Raw genomic sequence first — 24,372 nt, forward strand, 5'->3', positions numbered from 1 at the left:
GTGATTTTGGAGGCATTTTTGAGGGCGTTTTAGGACAAAAATGCACCAAGGCATGAGTGAAAAGGCACCACTCCATAAAAGCGTACGCATCAAGTAAAAAGGCATACACATCAAACAAAAATTCTCGCTTTTTTAAGCCTCAGCGTCAAGGCGTACGCCTTTCGGTATTGCATGAAACCCTATCCTCCCTCTCTCTCCCGCGAAGCTTCTTTTCCTTTGCTCTATCGACGAAGCCTGACAAAGCCTCTGCTCTCTCTTCGAAGCCTCGACAAAGCTCGATGAAGCCACTGCTCTCTCTCGAAGCCTTGACGAAGCCTCTACTCTCTTTTTTGAAGCCTTAACAAAGCTTGACGAAGCCTTTGCTCCATCTAGAAGCCTCTGCTCTCTCTCGACGAAGCCTCTGCTCTCTCTCAACGAAGCCTCTACTCTCTCTCGAAGCCTTTGCTCTCTCTTACGCATTGACGAAGCTCGAGGAAGCCTCGGTTCTCTATTTCGAAGTCTCTGTCCGACTGGTTGGACCATATTATTTTTACAATCAACTAGAGTTGACTAAATGAATATTAAAAATTATTTCCATTTTCTCATGAAAGTTTGGTTCAAGGCTAGAGAAGTTTTAGGTGTCTCCCAAACAGCCCCTTAACAGGTTGGAGAAATTTGTAATGTGGCATATTTCTCTTTTGTTTGAAAACTTATGGCTTATTTTTAATACTTAAGAATTATGTTTTTATTTTTTTCTCCACTATTCTAACATTTTTCTCATTTTTATACTATTATAATTTATTTATTTATTAATTCTTTTAAAAAATACAATCCCAAAATGCTTACACCTCAATGCCTTGAGGCTTATGCCTTGCCTCGTGGAGGCTAAAACGCCTCGCCTTACACCTTTGCCTTTTTAAATACTGGTATACCTACTACATACTCCCATTTTTTTTTTTTTTCCTTTTCTAAAACCCACTATAGAACTTCTCTAGGTACCCTATCATATGCTTGCTTTAAATCAATGAATACCATATGCAAATTCCTTTTCTTTTCCTTAAACTTTTCCATTAGTCTTCTTAAAAGATATGTAACTTCTGTAGTAGATCTCCTAGGCATAAAACCAAATTGATTTTCTAAGACCTTCATTTCTAGCCTTAATCTTTGTTCAACTTCCCTTTTCCACAGTTTCATTGTGTGACTCATAAGCTTAATTCCACGATAGTTATTAAAATTTTGAATATTTTTATTTTTGTATATAGGTATTAAAGTGTTTTTCCTCCATTCATATGATATTTTCTTAGTTTTTATAATTTTTTTGGATAGAAAAAGAGGACAATATGATTAAACCTGACAAAAGGATTGCATGATTGGAGGACAAGGAGTCCACCTCAAGCAAGTAGAAAAGCTGAGAAAAAAAAAAAAAAAAAAAAAAAGTGTTTCTAATGCCAAAATAAGAAAAAGCAAAATACAAGCCAAAACTCCATTACAAGAATGCTGCCTTCCAATCTATAGTAAGGTCAGACAGCAGAAGACCCCTAAAGAAACCCAATGAGTGCACCCACAAGGAGGCTAGGAAAGTCGCCCTATCAAAGTCATGAGCAGGTAGATCGACTTCTGAAAATCTTAGCATTCCTTTCAATCCACATGATCCAAGGGATGGAAAAAACAGCTGCACAACATAGAGCTCTATCATTCTTATTCTTTCCAAAACCTCTGAAGTTAACCAAAAGCAACTCTTCAATTTTCCCAGAGCCATCCATGGTTCCCCTGCCAGAGAAAAGGGCATTCTGAAGCTGTGATGCCACCTTTCAATGCACAAAGAGATGGACATTTTACTCATTGTTTTCACAACACATGCAGCACACATATCAGGACTAAGAGCCATATAGGGTCTTCTCCTCTGAAGCAGATCATGCGTGTTGATCTTTTCCAGGATTATGGTCCAGGAAAAAGCCCAAATCTTCCTTGGCACCTTAGCCCTCCAAACTAAGTGGTTCCAAGGCTTCCCTGGCACCATAGTCCAAAACATGTAATTTGAGATTCATTAGAATTAGCATATATAGGAAACAATTTTTTTTGTAAATTCTATCATACGAACCTTAGTTCCTTAAAAAATAAAATCACTATTATTATTATTATTATTATTATTATTATTATTTATTTAGTTTGTAATATTTGAACCCTGGATCTTCCTTACCTTTACCCAACTCTTTACGCCTTGAGAAGCAAAGCTCGCGGGCAACTCTACATAGTCATTATTAAAGACACACTGAGATATTTTAAAGCTAATACATTCAAGAAAAATATCACGCTTAAGATCTTTAGAATGTAATAAACTAATATCAAGTCTTGTTCAAATAGGCTCAAGAGACCTGTCTTACATATGAATCAAAGATGACTCTGTTAGAGACATACTGGCAATAGTTTGTGCAGGCCTTAAAATGGAGAAGTCTCTTCTATAGCTAAACCAGTATTGACATTTGAGAATGAGAAAGTAGGAAGGAGAGAGAGAGAGAGAGAATACTTGCTTAAGCCTATATTTTGGCTAAAACAATTTTATATAGAATGGAGAATGTTCAGGCTCATGGAATAGGAAGGAATCATGGTGCAACACATCCCCTAAATGCTGCATGTTAGGGGTATAATTTTATGTTGGTGAAAATGTGTAATGGCACTTGTATATTCTGGAGAAAAGGTGTTTGTAAATCTGGAGGGGATATTTAAGTTGTGAAATAGATTAATGACTAAAATAGAAGTATAATGCTATAATTCTCCACTTTTAATGATAAAAAAGCATATTGTATTAAAATATCAACTCCTACTATGGATCGCTAGATTTAGAGTTCCAGAACAAATATTTGCCACTTTTTGGAACACTATTCCCAATTCTTGGTTTATTAAGCATTTTCTGTCAAGTGCAAACTATGGGCTTAGATGATCTAAGCTTACAAAGTAATCTCACATTAACGGAAGTATCAAAATAGACCCCAAATAACTTGAAATCCTAAAATTGCGAATGGAATAAAAAAAAGAAAAATGTCGTACCCAGCATAGTAGAAATGAGAGAATTGAGGGAAAAAGAGAGCATGAGAAAAAGGAGAGAGACGAGAGATTAGATGAAGATTTAATACTTCAAAACTGGTAAAATATTTGCAGAAATCTACATTTATAGGAAAATAATAAAATCTAAAATTATAAAATAACTCCTCATTAATTAAAAGAACAAAGAACCTCAAATAGCTAGAATTTGAAAAATTATGAATAACGTAAATATAGTTAATCCTAAAACTACTAATCCCAGCCAGTGTGCTCATTCGACTACTTGTTCTTCATCACTCCCCCCCCCTTCCCCCCCAAACAAGGTAGTTTATGCTAGTAGTGAGATCTCATAATGGTGTTTATTAGAATACTATTTATTGAATAAAAGAACTTTGGATATTGGCTTGTTGATTTCTAAATGTAGATGCCAACCTCTGGTTATGTAATTTGATGCCCAAATTTAGGAATGTTAAATTTTTTCTATAATGCTATATTCTGATAATTCAAAATTTAGGAATAGGTATTAGATATGTCCATCTAAAGAGAGACAAAAAATCTCAAACTATAACAGGTTTCAGAGTGCATAGAGTATGATATTGATGCCATGAGCATTCTAGCAATGACTAAGAAACATAAAGTTGAGATTGTGGGCATAACATATCAGCTGCAACCAGTTTCATTTCATTTTCCTTGACTTAGTTCTTCAGGATGGTGTCTTCTTTGAGAGACGATGACTCACTCCCAAATTGCTTGTGTCACAGGGGACACTGAGTTCTTTATCTTTTTGCAGGCCTGTTTATTGGTTATTCACGTAATTCTAAGTTGCTATTTGCCAAATCCTTTATAACTTAAGCCAGCATCCTTTTCAGCTATTTGTTTCTTATTATAATGTGATGAATGCTTTTCAATGCCCCCTTCATCTTTCTTTTATTTCCCCAAGACTAACATTTTACTGATATTTTCCTTTGGCTTTTCTCATCTCTGACAAACAACTTGGGCATAATCAGGAAAAACACCTAATGTAAGTTTTTGTTTCCTTTTGTTTTATTTCACTTAATTTATATAATTTACTTGTGAATTGTAAATAAATTGGCAAACAATGATGCAGGCATGTTCCTAGGTCAAGGAACTTGTAGATTGATGTCATTGGTGGGTGCAAGTTTCGGAGTGCTTCTTGTTTGTACATTTGTACATAATTGTAAAGGCTGTTAACCGATAATGCAATTTTTTTTCTTATGCTTTTGAATCATATTCAGCAATATCAAAGTTCTCTTACTTTTTTTTTTTAAATAAAAAATCTGAAATTTTCCTCCTTTTACATATTGGATTGGTGGGTTCAATGATTATCCACAATTTGCCCACTATGCCAGCTGGAAACATCAGTAATCCACTGCTTTTTGCAAATTTAAGCAGAGTAACTGAATCTTTGAAGGCAATCCTTGTGTAACTGAAACAAATCCAAGTTGTCCTTTATGGCACATTAAGGAACAAATCTCTCCAATTGTTCTATATGACACATTAAGGAACAGAATCTGTGTTTCTTTGCAATGGAGACATCACAAAGTTAGATGTAGTGATTCATGCTTGCACATAGAGGGGGAAAGTGAGAGTATTTTTCGAATTTTAGCTATTTAAGGAGCTGTAGAAACAAATATAGAAATGTGCATATGCATGTTATAATTGATCTTGGCTGTTGTGGAACTGTTGCTATATTTATGGTTATTTTTCCATGCCTGGCAGATACCCAGAGACATTCTTCTGGAAGTTCTTGGACCCTCTAAAGTTTACAAGCAAGTAATAAAGAAAGTAATCAACCATGCCATATCTGAATTTGTAGAAAAGGTAAGGTTAATTTTTTCGGCCAGTTCAGTCTTTTTCCACATGTTATTATCTTTGCCATCTCAGTAGAAATAGTAGGTGTCTTTCAGATGCTTTGGGCTTCATGCATCATAAAGATTAGCACGAGGTTTTAGAACAATTAATTTTGATTTGCTCCTTCTCCATTGTTGAATTTCATCTAATTAGTTTTCCCCAGCAATCAATCTGCTCCTTTCCCATTATTGAATTTCATCTAATTAGGATTGTAACAAGGTTATGTCTTTAGATATTGGTGCTATATTGATCAATGTGTCTTTATGGTAGGAACCATTCATATAATTTCTTGGAGACCATTGGTTATTTATCTCTACAGTGGGATGCTTACCCTCCTCCCCCTTGTATCTTGCATGCTCTGTTTTTAATTGGGGGAGAAATGTTGGGGGGCAAAAGTATTATGTAGCCTTATTTATTTATTTATTTTCTAAGAGGAGAATGTTGAAAGAACTACTATAGCTTTATTCTTCTTGATAGGGTGGACGTAATCAAATATGGTCTATAAAATATTGCTTTGAAGCAATATTACTCAGATGATCTAATGATATATATAGTCTTATTAGTGTTTTTCTAGCTATGAATTTGAGACTATTGATGGTATTGGTATCTAGAGACTCTAGATTGGGCTAATGAGAAGAAAAATTTTCCTTCTTATATTCATTCTTGCAACATCATTTCCTAATCCTAGGTCTATTTATTTATTTTCTTTTGAGTTGGAATGTTCTTTTGGGGTGAAATGTAGCAAATCAATTTTAAAGGAGTAAACAAAATTTTTTGTCAAACTGTTGTATGCAGGAAGGCTTAATAGTGAGTAAAGACTTGAGGGTCGAGCAGAGCTTTGAAGATATTGAAGTGAGGTTTGAACCCGGGGATCAATTTTGCTTTGATGCAGTAGTTGTTCGGGTTCAAGAAATAAAGTGACTGATGTGTAAAGTAATTGTTTGGGTTCAGCATTTGAACTGATTTTAAATTTTGCAGACATTAAAAACTTGCACAAGCAATTCATGTTCTAAACTGAGTGAAGAACAATTGTTTCAACCACTTTTGCTCTAAAAGAACATCCCAATTGGTGAGTTCTTCAGCCACAAAATGTATATCTAGCACTAGAACTCTATGTTGTGTGGTTAAGCTCACCCCTGAGATAACTTTACAATCCTTACATGAAAAAGAATCTACTCTCTGAGGTAAGAAAAAAATTATTTGACTTATTTTGTCCACCTTTGAAGGTTATTATGTGTTCTCTCTCTCTTTTTAAAGTACTCATTGTAATAAAGTCATATGACATGGTGAAGTCTAAAGATTATTTCCTCAAACTTATTTTTTTCTCCATATCCATGTTCTTCATGTGTCCTCTCGCAACCTTTGTTATTCCTTCTAACATATCCATTTAAATCAACTCCTATGAATATTTTCTCAATCCTTGATCCCCTTGTATAATAATATCTATATCTTTCCAAAATTATCTTTTAAGGTTTTTTGCTAAGCATACTTGAGGGGCATGAGCACTAATGACATTTATTATCTTTTGGCCTAAGATGATTTTGATTTTTATAATTCTATCCTCTACAATTTTGACATCTATATCACTAATTTTTTTTTTTTTTTTACGCCTTATTCTTATGTTTTTCTTGTCCAGTATACTGAAATTTGAATACTGAATTGTCTTTGTTTTTTTTTTTTCTTTCCGATTTCTCTAGTTTCTTCTCTCACCCACTAAGTTTCTTAAAAACATATTAGATTAATTTTTTTTAATCATTATGTCCATAATTTCCATACTTCTACTCGTTAGTATCCCTATATTCAAAGTTGCTTTATAATCAAATTCAAAAATGCTTTTACTTGTAAGTATCCCTATATTTGAAATTGCTATATAATCTAATCCTAATCTATTGAACTAGCTTCTTTACCCATCACGTCCAGAATTGAAGTGGTCATAGGATTGAAAGTTAATCTATTCAAAAGCCTCATTTTCTTGACAGGATCTCAGGATGATGCTGATAACATGGCCAAAATCTTAAATTGCAGATTGGGTGCCATTCCCACCGTGTACTTGGGTCTTTCCTTGGGAGTTAAATCATGCTCTCTGTGTATTTGGGACCTCGATCATGAAGAAGATGGAGCGGAAGTTGGCTACTTGGAAATCTAAATTTCCTTTATTGGGTGGTAGGTTGACTCTCATTAATTCTGTTATTTCCAATTAGCCTATTTACTTCATGTCCATCTTTTCGATACCTAAAAAAGTTACACACATGATAGAAAATTTGCAGAGGAATTTTTTTTATTGAAAGGCTTGACAGATGATTTCAAATATCCTCTAGCGAACAGGAGATTGGTATCACAATCGAAATTTCGAGGAGGCTTGGGAATAAAGATGTTGAAGTTTATGAATACAACGTTAGTGGGTAAATAGCTTTGAAGATTTCGCAGGGGAGACAAGGCACTCTGTAGAAAAGTGATTTGTATCAAATACAAGTACAATACCAACGACTAGGTTCCAGTTTTACCTTCTGGCAGTAAGGAGGTTGTGGAAGAACTTTGTCAAGCTGAAAGTATTTATGTGGGAACAAATTACGATTAAAAATTGGAGATGGCAAAAAAAAAAAAAAAAATCAAAATTCTGGATGGATAATTAGGCTGAGATTACGTGCTACTCCAACAACAATCTTTCTAAGATGTGTCCTCTTTTTGGCAAGTGAGAGGCAAAGAGGTTGTCCAAATGATCGATTTCTTTGAAGTTTTATATGAGATTAAAATCAATAGAGGGGAGTCATACATGTGTGCGTGGGACGTCATGAGTTCACAGACTTTCTCGATGGCTAATCTGTACAATCACCTATCTTTTTAGTATCACCATATTGAGTTTGATGTGCCTCAAGGTAATATGGAATCTCTTCACGCCCTCGAAAATTAGTGTTTTTTATTGGTTGGCAGTGAAGAACATAATCCTTATAGTTGATAACATGCAAAAGAGGGGATGTCAAATGGCATTCATGTGCATTCTTTGTATGAAGGAAAGCAAAAGAGTGAACTGTCTATTCCTACATTGCCCAGATAGATATTGGGGTTTTATTATGGCATCAAATGAATCTTCAATAGATTATGCCTAATGAGTTGGCTTTACTATTCAGTGCTTGGGGTTTTACTAGAAGCAAGGGGTATATTTGAATTTTTAAACTGGCAATCCTGGCTGTCATTTGTTGGGAAATTTGGAAGGAGAGAAACTGGAGAGTCTTCAAACATAACCACTCTAACGCCTCCTTGATTTCACAAAAATGTCTATCAAATCTTCATAGTTGGAGTTGACTAACCCAAACACGAACACACTCAATTGGGAGGAATTTGAATAAATTATTTTTGACTTGAGGGGCTGATTTGTGTGCACCTTCTTTCCATTATATTGTTTAGATGATGCAAGCTCCTTTGTAGCTAGCTTCTTGTTCCTTGATTAGCTCCTTGAAATCCAAGCTCCTTGTTTGGTCTTTCTTTTTAATGCATTACCTTTTCTTGAAAAAAATAATTGGTATCATATAATATCTTTTTTTTTTTTTGAATATCGTTGGGTGTCTACGCGTCTGTTTTACGGTCCGCATGACTAATCCCACGCCCTGTGACAGCTGACCCCACAGCCCATAGAGATGGTAAATTCAGGAGCCAGCCACAGGAATCGAACTCGGGATGCATTGATTGGCTCATCTCATGAGAGGAAATCCCAAAGCACGCCCTGCCAACGGAGCTACACTCTGGGGTAATCATATAATATCTTGTTTAATTGGGAAGATGTTGAAATTATATATGGAATATATGTTCACTTAAGACGAAATAAGCTATTAATTTTTATTGGGGAAATAAAAATAATATATATATATATTTTATGTATTTGAATTGGTTTTGTATGCACAAGGACAAATAGAGCTTAAAATATGACAAACAAAATATTACACCACATGCCACATACTTATCCCACACTAATTGTCCTACACTAATTTATCAGAAGAGAACCTGAACATTCCTCCAGTTTTTATTTTGTATTTCTTGGGAAAACTTTGCTGCATGCTAGTTCTTAACAGCAGAACCTTGAATTTTGCCATGTTGTCCTACCTTAAAGTTTATATATATATATAAATTTTTAAGAAAAAATATACATAAATTTATGATATAATTTTACGTATTCTATAAAAGATTGCTTTTTTCACTCTAAAAATTATTTTTGTCCAAAAATTATAGATTATACATGCCCCTCTATATTGTCTTCTTTTTTTTTTTGGATGACTAGGGGACTCCAGCCACCGACGAGCTCTTTGAACCCCCTGATGTGGCACTAAACCCCGGGGCAAAGACTCCCTTTGAAGCGCGCTTTGTAAATTCGGATGTGGTCATAGTCTACTCACAATTAGATTAGACATTTGGTCAACTCACCTCCTAGGACACATCACAGGGCACCAAACCTCAGGACACGACAGACCCTCCGCATCAACTGCAAGCTTGCTGAGTGCATCTACCAGGATTCGAAGTCCCGGTGCTCCCACTAGATTGCCCGATTGCTTTTCATTGCGCCATGCCCCTTTATATTGTCTTCAACATATTTTTTTTGCCAATACGTAGAAGGTAAATCATGGATGTGTGCTGCAAGCAGCAGGGTTTGAAACCTAGACTTCACCTTTTGTCCAAGATCGTCTGGTAAACCTCCTTACCACTTGGACTTATGCCGGGGGCTTTGTCTTCAACATATTGTTTTGATGTAACATAGGTGACAAGCACATCCTAGTCTATTCATAGAAAAACATCATGTATAAAAAGTGAAATCCACTCTATGCATGACAAGTGGATTCTATTCATAAAAAAATAATGTACAAAAAGTGAAATCACTCTACTGCATGAATCATGATCAATTCTTTTGGATTTCTTGTTTGCCTTGGGAAAATCTAGTAGCTACAGACTGAGGAAGAGTTCATGGCCACTAGGGGAAGATTGCTGCTTATGATCGGAAATCATTATGTAGAGCTCAAGTCTTAGGAACACAGAGGATTGAAGTTCTTGACTTTCACTTCTAGGGGGCATAATTTTAGTAGGATGTTATTCTTTCATCTTAAAGCCCTAGCTTGGCTGCGCTTTTGCGTTGAGGAAATAAAACAAGAAGGAAGAAACTGGAAAGCATCCTCATCCAAAATTTGGGGGAACATGAGATACTTATGTTACTGAGCAAGGAAGAAAGGGATTTCATTATTACAATTGACTAAGGAAATTAGGGATGGGAAGACTACTTTTTGGATCTCCGCACCAACAAGGCAGAGATGGAGCAGCTTGCCCTCACACTGAAAAAGATTGCCAAAGGGATCAAGGCTGACAAAGGAGGAACAACGAGAATAGCAAGTACAAAGCAGTATTGGGGGAAACTGAAGATGGTATACCAAGGTCATACCTTCACTTCATTAGTCAAAGCCCGGGATTTTTCATAGGAGGTTACAACATAATCAAATTCCTCGACACAGACATCTTCATTTAAAAGGATTTGCAGGGGGTTGTAAAATAGGTGTCTAACTGGCAAATTGATGAAGTTAACATTAGCCCAACATTAAAAGTTCGGTGCAAGAAAACTTGGAACATTGAGGGGGATGTAAAAATCAAAAGATTATCGTACGATTATCTGCTCTTCATTTTCGAGAACAGCGAGAATGCAACAAAGGTTTTGCTATCAGGGGATAGAAGTTTCATGCGAAAATATCCAAAGGTGGGCGCCTTTCCATCATTTACTTGGAACTCCCTCTGGGAGCCAAAACAAACTCTACCAAGATATTGGATTCAGTCATCGAGAGAATGGAGATAAAGCTTACTAGATGATAAGCAAATTACCTGTCTTTGGGTGGAAGATCGATTTTGATCAAAGGTGCTCTAGCTAATCTACCCACCTACTATGCCTCTCTACTCAATATTCCGGCTATTGTGGCTGCCATAATTGAGAAGATTCAAAGAAGATTCATTTGGAGAGGTAACTCAGACTCCTTCAAATTCTCCTTGTTAAGTGGAATAGATTGTACCCCGCAACTGCGTCCAGTACTTCATCGCCTCTGTGAGCAGTTTCAAAGCTAGTATAAGATCCTCCTAACTCTCTCTCCTTGATAACTAGGTTTTGAGAATGAACTCTCTAACTTTCTATCAGAACTATGGGTTGGACTCCTCCTTGCCTGATTTCCCCCCATGGGCTCGAGGGGGAGTGTTGGTGTGTGTCCAGTCCCACATCTCCTTTGTGGTTAGTTTCAGGTCAGTGTAAGATCCTCCTAGCTCTCTCTCCTTGATACGTAGGTTTTGAGGATGAGCTCTCTAACTATCAATATTAAGAATCTAAGAATAATGAATCAAGCTTTGCTAAGCAAGTGGAGCTGAGGATTTTACAAAGAAACTGAGTGCATTTGAAGATGCATGATTTGTATTAAATATGGGTATGACCTGGAATCCTAGAAACCGATACCCACTTTAGAGGTTGGAGCATATGGAAGGGCATTTTAAAAGTTTGCAACCTATTTTGGGACCACGCTCTCATAAGAATAGGAAATGGGCTGAGAACCTACTTCTAGTTGGACAGGTGGATCAGACTCCACTTTGAAGTTGAAATTTCCCAATCTCCTTGAGATATCGTCTCAAAAAAGTAGAAGGTTTCCTTGGGTAGGGATCGCTTAAGGGGACGCATGCTACTTTGAGGGTTTGGTGCCACACCGGGGTCCAAAGGACTTGTCAATGTTGAAATTTCCATGTGAATCAAAAAGAAAAAAAAATGGTAGAAGGGTTGAAATATGGCGTCTTTCTGCAATTTTTGGTTGGATCAGTGAATCAGACTCCACTTTGACGTTGAAATTTCCCAATCTCCTTGAGACATCATCTCAAAAAAGGAGAAAGTTGTATGAGCATTAGAGGTTTAGTTCTTGGCAGAAGTAAAGTCATGGTGCGCTTTGTTGCCCATCTAGTGGTCCCGTTTAAACCTATGGGGGTCTACCGAGAGGAGAGCCGCTTTCCGTATATCTAACCTAAGTGTGTAAGCTGTGTCCACATCCGATTTACATGGGTGTGGCAAATCAGGGGGGAAGGCCACTGCCCTGTGCGTTTGGTGCTGCACCGGGAGTGGGGAGGGTCCAAAGGGCTTATCGGTGGCTGGAGTTCCCATGTTATAAAAAAAGAAAAAAGCAAAAGGTTTGCAATATGACATTTTTTGAAACTTCTAGTTGGGCTAGTAGATCAGATTCCACTTTGAAGTTGAAATTTCCAATCTCCTTGAGATATCATCTCAAAAAAGCAGAAGGTTTGCAATATGACGTCTTTATGCAAAGATATTTTGAGTTGAAACATTTAGTTTCGAAGACAACTTACGGGAGGGAAGTCCCTAGAGGTTATAAAAATGTTGAATGGGATCTATATCATACAGATGTAGCCCCGGCCCTGAGGAGGACTATTGCCATTGTCCCCTAAGCAAAGACAAAGTCTACTTTGTTAGTAGCTTATATTCGGAAATGATCTTTGATAAATTTAGGAAGTCCGGTGCAATTAGATACAAGTTATTTTGGAATAGACACGCACCCACAAAATGTTCCTTTTTCCTAGCTATGGTTGGCAGTCAATAATAAAATCTGAACTTGTGATAATTTGCAGTAAAGGGTTGACACATGGCATCCATTTGTGTTCTCCACAAAATTTTCGGTATAGATTGATCACTTATTACTTCATTGTGAAATTAGAAACAGAATATGGGCCTCTATCTTATAGATGATGAATCTATTTTGGGTCTTCCCCAAAACTCTAAAAGACCCACAGGAGTCTTAGAATTTCTCACATCCAAGAAATCCTTCAAGTAAACTTAAAAGATTTTATTCCAACAACCTTGTGCATGGGGAATTATGGAAGGAAAGAAACTCCAATATTTTTTGAAATGAATCATCTTCACTACAAGAGATTTCTTGCAAAGTTCATTGTTTTTCTTGCAAAGTTCATTACTACTTATTCCATTAGAGCAGAAATCTTTCTTCTATTCGAACCGTGGGCGTTTTTACACTCCCTCCTCAGTCCTCTCTTTTGATAACTAGCCACGAGAGATGAGGCTTGCTCTCTTATAAGTTTTATCATTGTTATTGTCTTGTACTTATTTCGTGGTTACTGTATGCTGATGGGACTCAAATCTCTCACTTTAATAAAATTTTAAAAAATATAATTTTATATTATATTGTATCTAAATTTATAAAAATCTAAATTAAAGACATGTAATAGGTACAATAAAGTACATATATATATATATATATATATATATTCCCATTTAAATAGCAGTACACAGACATTATATAATAAGTGCATGGACAAGTAAACAGACAGACATGTTATATAATTGTGGGGACAGTAGCTTATAGCTTTATTATAATCCAACACCCATAATAGACTTCCCGGGAGATCGATGTCAGACGTACACAATTTTATTTTATTACTTTTTTAAACGTATTTTTCACTTGTCTTGAGCTCCTCCTGGTGCAGAATCTGGCGGGCGAGGGCGATGCCGTCGGGCATTGGTGCGACGTAACACTTGAGGCCGTCGGTGCTAAAGGGGACGGAGCTGGCCGACCCGATGATCAAATCGATCAACCAGCCTGCGAATTCGCCGATGATGAATGCCCCTAATATGCCGGTGATTAGTCCGGTCAACGCCACGAACAGCTCCATTGCCTGGACGCCGACCAGTACGTTACGCGCCAACGTCGTCCCAATAAGCTGTCCAAGCATCGCTCCGCCCACCGATGCCGTCGTCACCACGACGTCGTGGACCGCCTTCGGAATCTCGTGCTCCGACGAGAATATGTCCCACACCATTACGCCGGCGGTGAAGAGCAGCACGGCTAATCCGACGCTCCCGGCGATCCTTGCCCCAATGTTGACGGAAGGTCTTCCGCGCTTGGACTTCTCAATTATTTTGTTGTACACTTCTAGCTTTTGCGCTTCCGACAGGTTCTTGAACTCCCCCGCAAAATTCAGTTCTCCCTGGTAACTACAGCCGATATGATCCCCCAACCATTGGTGAGCCATTCAAATCAATTATTCAAATTGAATACTGAAACATATATTTACTTTGTCGAAAATTAACTCAAATTATTATTTTTCTTTTTAATAAATAAAATGATATGTATTATATACATACATAGTGACGAGTTGCTCAAAGGTCTTGCCGGATTGCTTGAGATATTTTGAGAAGCTGCGTGACGCGGGGCTTTGCCAGCTCCTGAAATACTCCAACATCTCGTTCCTGTACTGAGCCGCATCGTCGGCCATTTTAGCGATTTTGGTAACATCTTTGGGGTGCATCTCCCTCAGAGTCGTAATCAGTTCATCCGCGTGTTCTTTTATTTTGCTGAGGTAGCAGCTTCTCACCGTGCAGTTCGAGATGCCCTCCAGTGCGAGGTGGACGCAGTACACAATGTAATCGTAGACGTCGCGAGCGGTCGAGGACCGGCGGTCGTCTTTGTCGGCTGCGGCAACGGACTCGCCCTTCACCAAGTCGGCGCCGGCGTCGAGGAGGGCCAGAGCCGCCTCGTAATTGCTTCTGCTGGTGCGGAGGTATTTGACGCGCTCGGGTTCGGAACCGAATTGGATGTTTTGTATGGCCTGTGCTTCTTGGCGGTAAATTAGCTCAGCCAGCCGGCGCAACTGCGCATCCTTGAGAATGGGAAGCTCCGCAGCCATATTTGAGTTTCTTTTTTAGAATTGAATTGAGCGGTGCTAATCTCCCTCGGGCTGGCTCTGCAGTAACTAATGAATGAAGACAGAAGATTTGATCAACTAATATATAGGCACACCATGCACCCCGACCCCCTGGTTCGATTTAGAGAATCAGGCCTGCAATATAATGAAATCAAATTTTAGATGGAAATGGAATGCCTTTTATTTTTAATTTACAACAAATAACAAAAAATCTAATATTAATTAAGATAGATTGAAATTGACCTTCATTGTAAAAATAATAATAAAAACAATATTTATTATTGCAAAATAATAATAACAATAAGGGAAATAATAATACAAAAGGATAAAATACTACCAATAATTATTTTAAGGATACTAGTTATTATAAATATAATAACAAATAGTGATAACAATAATAAAAATAATAGTTACACTAATAATAATCACTATTATGAATATAATAGAAAAATAATAATCAAACAAAAAATACAAAAAATAATAATACTAATTGTGATTACTATTAATTAGTTTAAAAACAATAACAACTAATAACAATTACAATAACAATAATAAGAACTAATAATCCTATTTATTACTATTAAAATGATAATAACAACAAGAACAATAACAATTAAAAATGCACAATTATTATTATTATTATTATTATTAGAACAATGATTCTTATAAAAATAATGAATAATAATAACAACATCTAATCATAATTATAATGACAATAATATTTATCATTATAAAAAAATAGTAACAAGATAAATAACGATAATCGTAAAAAGGAAAATAATAATAATAATTATTCTTAAGATAATAATTGGTATAAAAAACAAAAAAAAAAAATAAAAATAATAATATCAACACTAATAAAAATCACTATTATAAAATAAAAAAATAATTATGTCTTAGTGGTTTTTATAAAAAAAAAACATCTTATTTTTATTTAATTGTAGAAACCATTGAAGAATACCAAATGTTGGAAAAAATTTAAACTTAATTCTAATTCTTACAATCATTTCTGTAGGCACCCCATTTTGTTCGAGACTGAATATTATAAAATTAAATATTTATTTATTTCATGAAGAAAAGTACAAAATACAAAGAAAACAACAAAATATACAAAAAATGAAAAAATACAAAAAGGGGGTCCATAATATAGTAGGAAAATATAGAATACAAGGAAAATATAGGAAAATACAAGTGACACGAAAAAGTAAAATACATAGGAGATATGCAAAGAATATTCAGATCTTCTTGAATGACCTTGCTAGCACCTGCACACGCACACAACGAGAAATTGTTAGGGAAAAATCATCAATAAAAATGAGGGATTTCTTTCTTAAAATTGGTTGATTTTGAAATTAAATTGAATGATTTGCAAGAAAAAAAGATGATTTATTCCCCAATCCAATTAATCAACTTGAAACCCTTATGAAAGGAAATCAACAAGGGAAATTCGATTTCAATGAGCCTCAACCTTGGATAGGAATTTTTTGTAGGAAGGCAATCACACACATGGAAAGGCAAGGGAATTTGGAAATAGGCAATTGGAAAGGGGTTGATCTACTGCCTAAATGAGTTGATTTGGCTTTTAATGTTGGATGTGACTCTAACCTTATAAATAGGGGCCTTCGCAAGAGGAAAAAACACACAAAGCGATTGAGAGACAACAAAAGGCAATTGAGAGAATAGACTTGGAGAACGATTTGAGAGGCCATACATGTAGACACTCAGTGTCTCTCGAAGGGATACACCCATATTGAGAGACTATAGTGAGGGATATTGGGGAGTTCTAAGTAAGAGAAGGGGTAGACTGAGTCCTTTTTTGAGCAAACCAAGGAGTAGAGGTAGAAGATAGGAGCAAGGAAATGACCAACACCTAAAGAGGAGCAACATAAGGACTGACTCTGGATATATAAGAAGATCAGAGAAGTTGAAAGCTTGAGGTTAATTAGAATCAATTCCACATCCATGCGTTACTTTGTTTCCTAGCATGCTTTTATTTATGTAAATTTTTTTTTTCTAATATTGATCCTAGCAAGCCTAAAGCTTGACCATATTTGTGACCTACATACTCCAGGACCTAGGTCCATTTGGGACCTAAATCAACTGATCCCTAGCAGGTTTAAGCCCTTGACCCAAGTTTGTTTAAAAAAAAGGGGCCCTAACCCAAGTCATTTTAAAAGATCAAAGCTCAAGTTAGTTTTAAAAAGCCCCCAGACCAAGTCAATTTTAAAAAGCCCAAGCCCAAGCTTGTGTTAAAAAGCCCAAGTATGTTTTGAAAAGGCCCCAGCCCAAGTTAGTTTTAAAAATATTTTGCCCAAGTCAGCTTTAAAAAGCCCTGACCCAAGTCATTTAAAAATCCAAGTCATTTAAAAATCCAAACCCGCCTAACCTAAGTCATTTAAGAAGCTCCAAGCCCAGGTCACCAAAGCCCAAAAAGCCGCCGGTTAAGCCCTGAGTGGGCCTGACCTGACTTAGGCCCAACAAACCTAACTGGACTCAGGCCTAACCAACCAAACAACCAACCACTAGTCAAGCCTAAGTGGGCTTGACTTGACCAAACCCTAGTCAACCCTACCCAAACCCTAGCGCCCCAGTTGGGACCAACCCGAGTCAAGCCCAGGGACCTGTTTGGGTCCCAAGAAAACCCTAGGAAAATCTTGAGAAAACTCCGAGGAAACCTAGAAGAACAAAAAATAGCAATATTCAAAATGGGAAAAAGGTTAGGAGACTTATCTGTGTCCAAAACTGAACCGCAAAATCGAATGACCCCCATCCTTTTCTTGTGTCCAACTTGCAAAAACAAAATAGAAGATAAGAATATAAGAAAATAAAGAGAAAAAGATAGGTAGAGAACATAGAGAACTGAGAAAAGAGAAGAGAGAAGACAGAAGGAATTGAGAGAAGAGAATCGAGAGAATTGAGAGAAGAGAAGAGAGAAGATAGAAAAAACCAAGATAAGAGAAGGATTAGAACAGACAGGGAATTGAACAAAGAGAGAGAGAGAGAGAGAGAGAGAGAGAGAGAGAGAGAGAGAGAGAGAGAGAGAGAGAGAAAGAGACAGAGAGAGATAGGGAGGGAGAGAGATATGGGATAAGGAGAGAGATAGAGATAGAAAGAGAAGAGATAGAGAAGGGAGAGGGAGAATTCGCAGAGGAGGAGAGAGAAATGCAATGGGAGAAATGGAGAGCAAAAAGGTAAAAAAGGGTTTTTTATACCTAGGGTTTAGTGGGACACGTGTCACCACATGAGAGTGATGACACATGGCATAATCCTGGTCGAGTGTTTTTGGGGAGACATGGTATAATCCTAGTAGTCTGATCTGTGTTTTCTCAAGATGATCGGATTGTTGCCATGTTAGCGATCTTGGTCAAACTATTAGGACCAATCGAAGGCTAACATGTAGCAAGTGACGTCATCCTACTACAATAAATAAAAAAAAGAAGCAACTGGAGGCTGACACGTGGAAGGTGAGATCATGATGACATCGTCTTGTTACAATCAATTAAAAAAAAAGGAATCAACCTGAGGTTGACATGTGGTAGGTGACGTCATGCTGACATCACCTTGTTATAGTAAATTCAAAAGAAAAAAAAAAAGGAAAAATAGAGGTTGCCACGTGTCCTCATTGCGGGTGGACACGTGGACCATTAAATCCAATCGAGCTATACTTGGTTTAGATTGGTTGAGCTAGTTTGGCTTTTCTGCACTATTTATTTATTAGTTTATTTTATTTTCAATTTAATTTTAATTTTAATTGGACTTTTATTTTTTAAAATAGGAAAAAATTAGAGAAAAATCAAGAAAAATCGAGAAAAATCAGGAAAAGTATTTTTGAAAGTTTGAGGGGGGGGGGGTGGTTATCTAACAAGATCTCCTTGTTTAGAGGTCTTATTAGACATTCCTAAATCACACCTTAATTTCCATTCCCTTTTAAAACTTTTACTTATTTATTTGTTTTATTTTAAAAAGAGTTAATTAAAGACTGTCAAGTTCAATTTAGGGATAATTCATAATTAATTAGGTACCGTTCGTAGAATGGGTGTGTATGGGGTGTTGATACCTTTCCCTCATATAACTAAACTCCTAATCCCAACTCTAGTAAAAATAAATCAAGACTACTTGACTTAGGTTTAGTATAGAGATCAATCAAATAAATAGTAATTAGGTGTCCTAACCGCACCTAGGTAAATAATAGGTTAGTGGTGACTCCATTTCAATTTTCAACATTTATTACCCTTTGCCAGTCTCGGGGCACCTTTGCCTGCCTGGGGCACGTTGCGACAATTCTACATTACTAACTAAATGCAGTAATTGCACTCCAAAATTAATTCCATTCCTACTGTTCTCTTTTTGTAAAAAAAAAAAAAGGTAAATTAATTCATTAGAGAGGGAAGAGACAAACAAAGAGTTTGAAACTTCCAAGAAAAAAACAATAAGAGATTTGGTTCTCTATGTGCCAAAGCTTGTATCTTCGGTGGGTTATATCGAACAAGTTGGCTTCATTGTTTTGTGCATGGAACTTCTCTATGCTTAAGGGGTTTCTTAGAAGTTTGAAAGCAACAATTCCAACAACGCTATGTTAGGAAATTTGGGAAAAAAGGAATGAGAGAATCTTTAGGGAGAAATACTCTAACACTTCACTAGTATCGTATAGGTGTCTATCAAATTTGTTTTAGTCGAGTCAGACTAACAAGAATCTGTGTACATTAAATTGGGAGGAGTTTTGTATGTTTTTTCATACTTGGGGGGGCGGGGGGTGGTGATCTTTGTTCTCTTCTCCCTTTTGGCTCGGCTCCATCTTCCTAGGCAGCAAGTCATCTCCTTGATGTTTTTGTCTCTTGGAAGCTTCAAGCTCCTTGCTTTTTCCTTCCTTTCTTAATGAATTTACCTTTTCTTGAAAAATAAAATAAAAATAGACTAACCTAAAACTTGGTAAGGTAGGATCAAGCTTGAAAAAAGAAAGAAGGGTAGAATTGTAACGACCCGAAAATTATGCTAGACATTTTTTTTTTAATAACTTTACTCTAATACCAAGCTAATAAAATTTAAAATGTCAACCTGGACTCTAAAGTGGGTGCTTGGGATATCTATCCATAATACATACTATCTACGCAGTGGAAAACATAATAAACTGGAAGCTCATATACAATACTAGAGTTCTACTATCTCCATAAATATACATATACATTCCCTGAAAATCCCTAAAACATCCTAGGGATTTACAAAACATTTCTTCCATCACGACTACTTACCCTCAGCCTATGTCTGTACCAGCATCGCCCTTAGCTACCTCGAAGCTCGCTTCGCTCGCCTGTTTGGATCTCCTGAAATGTTTGAATTCTGGCATGAGACACCTCTCAGTAAGTGGGATAAGTTATTACCAGTGTGTGACGTATGAGATTTTACATAAATAACATAACTATCAATTAAACTGTAACTGAGTTAGCAATTGAAAGTAAACACGTATCATAACTCACACCTATGCTACTTAAAATACATGTTTTCTATTTGATCAAACTTTTAGCTGTAATACATAGTTTATATTTCTGAATGTAATAACCCCAAAAATGTCTATACAAGATTAGTGGGGTTATTTAAAAAAAAAAAAAAAAAAAAAGTAAAAATTAAATTAAATTTAAAAAATAAAATAATTAAATTTTAATTCTAATTTTATTAATTAAATAAATAAATATTATTAATTAAATATATTATTATTATTATTATTATTATTATTATTATTATTATTATTATTATTATTATTATTATTATTATTATTATATATAACCTCTTGAAGCAGAAGCTTTAGGAGGATTTGAATCGCGTTGAAGGCAGCCCCCCCTCTCTCTAAATCTCTTATTATTATTATTATTATTATTATTATTATTATTATTATTATTATTATTATTATTATTATTATTATTATATATATATATATAATTACCTCCTAAGGCAGAACCTTTAGGAGGATTTGAATCACGTTGAAGGCGGCCCCCCTCTTTCTAAATCTCTCTCGTATCCTCCCTGTCTCTCTCTCCAACTCTCTTCAATTTTTTGGTTGATTTTTGCCCGATCAAAAATCAGGAAATACTGTTGGACTCCATTTTCTGCTGTCGTCAACTCTACCGAGCGGATTGGTTGTAAGAGCGGCGTAGGCGTATTTCCTGGAGTAAGCTAAAATTTCACTTTTACCCCAATTTCTTTTAAATTTTAAGCCCAATTGACGATCGGACACCACCATGAGAATCTAGGGATAATTATCTACAAGTCTAGTGGAATGGATTTCTCGTGGGGTCGTCGTAGGAATAACCCCATATTTAGGATAAGGGGGTTCTTAAGGGGCTAATTGTTACTTAACTAGTATTGATTTAGAAATGTTAGAATATTGGGCATTTTGATGTTGAAGTAGGGTTTTTGAAATTTAGGGCCCAGGTGAGCGCCGCGAGTGTAATTTTAGGACCCCGTAGGCATAGTTTAGAAAACCAAGTGAGGGTGTTAAATATTAGTTTAAGAACTTGAAAAATTCAATTCTTGATTAACTCGCCAAAGGATCAAACCTCACACTGGGGCAGTTTTAAAAAGATCGGTCCTAAATGTGTTCCAAATAAAATGCTAAAAAGTTCATCATGAAAGGAAAAACAGAAAGTGCAGTAAAAGAAGAATATGTAGGAAAAATAGAGAAAGAAAGAAAGAGAAAGAAAGAAAAATAAGGGACATGATTCATATGTGATCTTTGACTAGCAAATACCTGTGATGAGATTGATAAATTTTGAGCATTATATAAATCTTCCTATCTTTAACCCATATACTTAACCTACATTACGATCCAAATGAAAGTCTTGACCAGATTGGTATACATTGTTATCTCTAATAATTTGTCAGACCCACTCTTGATTCTGAGCTATGTAATGATCTGATTCTGAAAAAGTACGTAGGCAGTTTGTTCAAATGACAAGTTCGGTCAATATCTTGCAAGTGCCTCTATTCAAATTGGCATAAAACATCATTTTGGGATGGAATTTTTTAGCCTTAGTTTCTCTTTTGTTATGAAAACCTATATCCCTAAGCCTACGTTTTGTCCCAAATCTTAAAGACCATCTTGAGATCAAAACATGGGTTGAACTTGATTAAACTAAAGGCAACAACTAAACGAGAGATTTCCAGTGGTTTCACGACAGGATAAGACAAAAAAGGATAAGTGACCCTTGATAAAATTGAGGTAGTTGAAGAGAAAGACAGTCGTTTAGTTTGGTAAATCAACATCAACGTCACATGGCTTTTGAATACTGGTATGAATTTTCCTATAATAGCATTGAAACATAATAAAACATTTATTTTGTGCTGGTGACCTTTTAATTTAGCAAGTTGATGTCATAATTGCATGATTATTCCTTGCTTCAAAAAAAAAAAAAAAAAAAAAAGAAAAGAAAAAACCTTCTTATTCTTCAAAGCATTAAAAGAGGATGGATAGTCAAAGGGTTCAAAATCACCAGTAGTTTCTATATAGAAGATTTCTGTAGGGAAAAATCAACCTAACTGGAGTGACTGTCATGTTAGGTTTGAGATATCTGCTTATTTAAGAAAAATCTAACAACAGCGTCAAGATCAGTGGAAGATAAATTCACCTAGCGCAAATTTCGAGTTGAGTTTTAGTGGGACCCATTCAAGCACCTTCTTATCAGATTGGAATATGAAAACATGGTCAAGATCAGTTATTGATCCATTCAATTGGGGCAGATTTTGTGATCGAGTTTCATTTGAGCCAAGCTAATCACCTCCACAACCAGATGAATCAAGAAAATTGAGCCAAGATTAGTTACAGATCCATTCAAATGCGGCAAGTTTCATGCAGAAATTCGAAAACATGGTCAAGATAAAAGATGAAGTTATTGATCACAGGCGCACTGAGAGAACCGATTCATGCATTACCATACATTTTATACATTGCATAGAAAAGTAAACACATACATGTAGCAACATACCCCGACACTCTAGCATCACAAGTTAGCAATATATAGTAACATATCTTTGCATTCTAGCATCACAAGTTAGCAACATGCATACATATAGTAACATATTACTACATTCTAGCATCACTTAAGCAATATGCATATATATAGCAACATATCACTACATTCTGGCATCATAAGTAGCAATAGAGCACCCTTCATACTTGTCTGGTTAATTAAGCTTTTGCATTATCATTCGACATCCTTGATTGAGAAATTCCTGCTGTGCTAATGTCTGAAACTGGATGTTGACTCTATGAGTCCAATCTTGTTTTGATAATGAAAAATCACTTGATATTTGATCTGTGCATTGAGTTTGTGAACATGACTTACACTAAGCATGCACGAAAAGTTAACAAATCTTGGCAAGATCTATGGAACTCAAAGAGTACGAGAATCAAGATGCAAGCGGCAAAGTTCAATAATATCTTGGGAAATGGTATTTAGAACTCATGTATCTACATTTTCGTATGATTTATTTTGAGGCTCAACATAACTTAGAATGACTTTAGGATTCATGCATTTTATGTATATCATTAGGGAACCTTAATGGACTTAGAAATGTTTTTGAAATCATGAAAAATATGTTTTATAAAAGGCCCAAGAAAAAGAGCAAAGCATTTTCTAAAATTAGAAAAAGAAAATAAAAATTTGGACTTCGGTAGCTTGAACTTCACTTCAGTAGCTTGAAGAATTTCTTCGGTTGCCTAAAGATTAATTTCGGTCGCTTGAAGAATTAAATGGGAAAGACAGAACCTGGTAGAGATACCTCGGTCACCTGACCTTGGAACCTCAGGCGCCTGAAGTTGACACTTCAGGAGCCTGAAGTTGACACTTCAGGAGCCTGAAGTCGAATTTGGTTGCTTGAACTCGCGGGAAAGCCTAAAAATCAGTTCTTTATTAAAAAGACACACGAGGTATTTTATTGATCCAACGACTGAGATCAATTCCAAGGGTAATATACTATATATTATAAATATCTAAATCCTAGAACGAAAAAAAGAGACACATAAGAAAGATAAGAACACACCTTGTTGTAAGTTTGTTGATTATCTACTCTTAGTGCTATTCGTTTGCCTATACATTAATCTCATATCTTCAAAGCTTGGGCAAATCAATTCAGATTTTCAAAGGGAACTTGGTTACTCTACTGTCGACGAAGGCCATGGTATAAATAGTGCAAACCTCAAATTTTACACAGAAAAATCGGCAGAAATCTCTCTCTTTCTCCTCCCTATGGTTTCTCTCTCCTCTTTCTTCGATTTCTGCTCCGTCATTTGCCGGATCGACGATCTGAAGCCACCATGACGCTTTTGGAGAAGTTCTTTTCAAGTCTACTGGAGTGGATCATTGGTGGGGCAGAGTTGAAATTCATCCATGGTTTAAGGTGTCCCAACGTCCTGGAGCTCGAGTGCCCCGAGGTGGCGAAATAAAAATAAATTTTTATTTTCAAGGAAAAATAGGAATATTGGAGTTGCCACTAACCTTTAGTGTGGTTAGAACACATGATTACTACCCCGTTAGGGGTAGAATGGGCCTACGTTACCAGAGTTGGGGTCGGGAGTGCGGCTAAGCGAGGGGAAGGTACGAGCACCCCCTACGCGCCCGTTCTTACGAACGGTACCTAATTAATTTAGAATTATCCCTAAATTAATTTAAAAAGTCTTTAAATTACTTCTTTTATGAAGTTATAAATACACATGAAAAATAAACAAATAAATAAATAAATAAATAAATGTAATATATAAAT

The 24,372-nt window shown here is 36.1% G+C and overlaps 2 protein-coding genes across 2 annotated transcripts in view; one reads left to right on the forward strand and one right to left on the reverse strand.

Annotated features, from left to right (window-relative positions):
• The window catches only part of LOC131151539 (uncharacterized), a 31,327-nt gene extending 16,539 nt beyond the window's left edge, over positions 1–14,788 (forward strand). Inside the window, exons 9-15 of the mRNA XM_058102781.1 lie at positions 4,029–4,042; positions 4,762–4,863; positions 5,689–5,750; positions 6,919–7,056; positions 8,508–8,638; positions 13,402–13,938; positions 14,064–14,788. Coding sequence (XP_057958764.1) covers positions 4,029–4,042; positions 4,762–4,863; positions 5,689–5,750; positions 6,919–7,039 — 299 coding nt within the window. The 3' untranslated portion in view covers positions 7,040–7,056; positions 8,508–8,638; positions 13,402–13,938; positions 14,064–14,788. The remainder of the gene's footprint in view (positions 1–4,028; positions 4,043–4,761; positions 4,864–5,688; positions 5,751–6,918; positions 7,057–8,507; positions 8,639–13,401; positions 13,939–14,063) is intronic.
• On the reverse strand, positions 13,161–14,750 carry LOC131152344 (uncharacterized). The gene is made up of 2 exons (XM_058104181.1): positions 14,060–14,750; positions 13,161–13,909 (listed from the first exon to the last, which is right to left on the reverse strand). Exons 1-2 carry the CDS (start codon positions 14,599–14,601, stop codon positions 13,360–13,362), a joined length of 1,092 nt encoding a protein of 363 aa, XP_057960164.1. The 5' UTR covers positions 14,602–14,750; the 3' UTR covers positions 13,161–13,359.
• Positions 14,789–24,372: the final 9,584 nt, after the last annotated feature.

This window comes from Malania oleifera, chromosome 3, assembly GCF_029873635.1.
Source record: "Malania oleifera isolate guangnan ecotype guangnan chromosome 3, ASM2987363v1, whole genome shotgun sequence".
NCBI classification, from domain to species: domain Eukaryota; kingdom Viridiplantae; phylum Streptophyta; class Magnoliopsida; order Santalales; family Ximeniaceae; genus Malania; species Malania oleifera.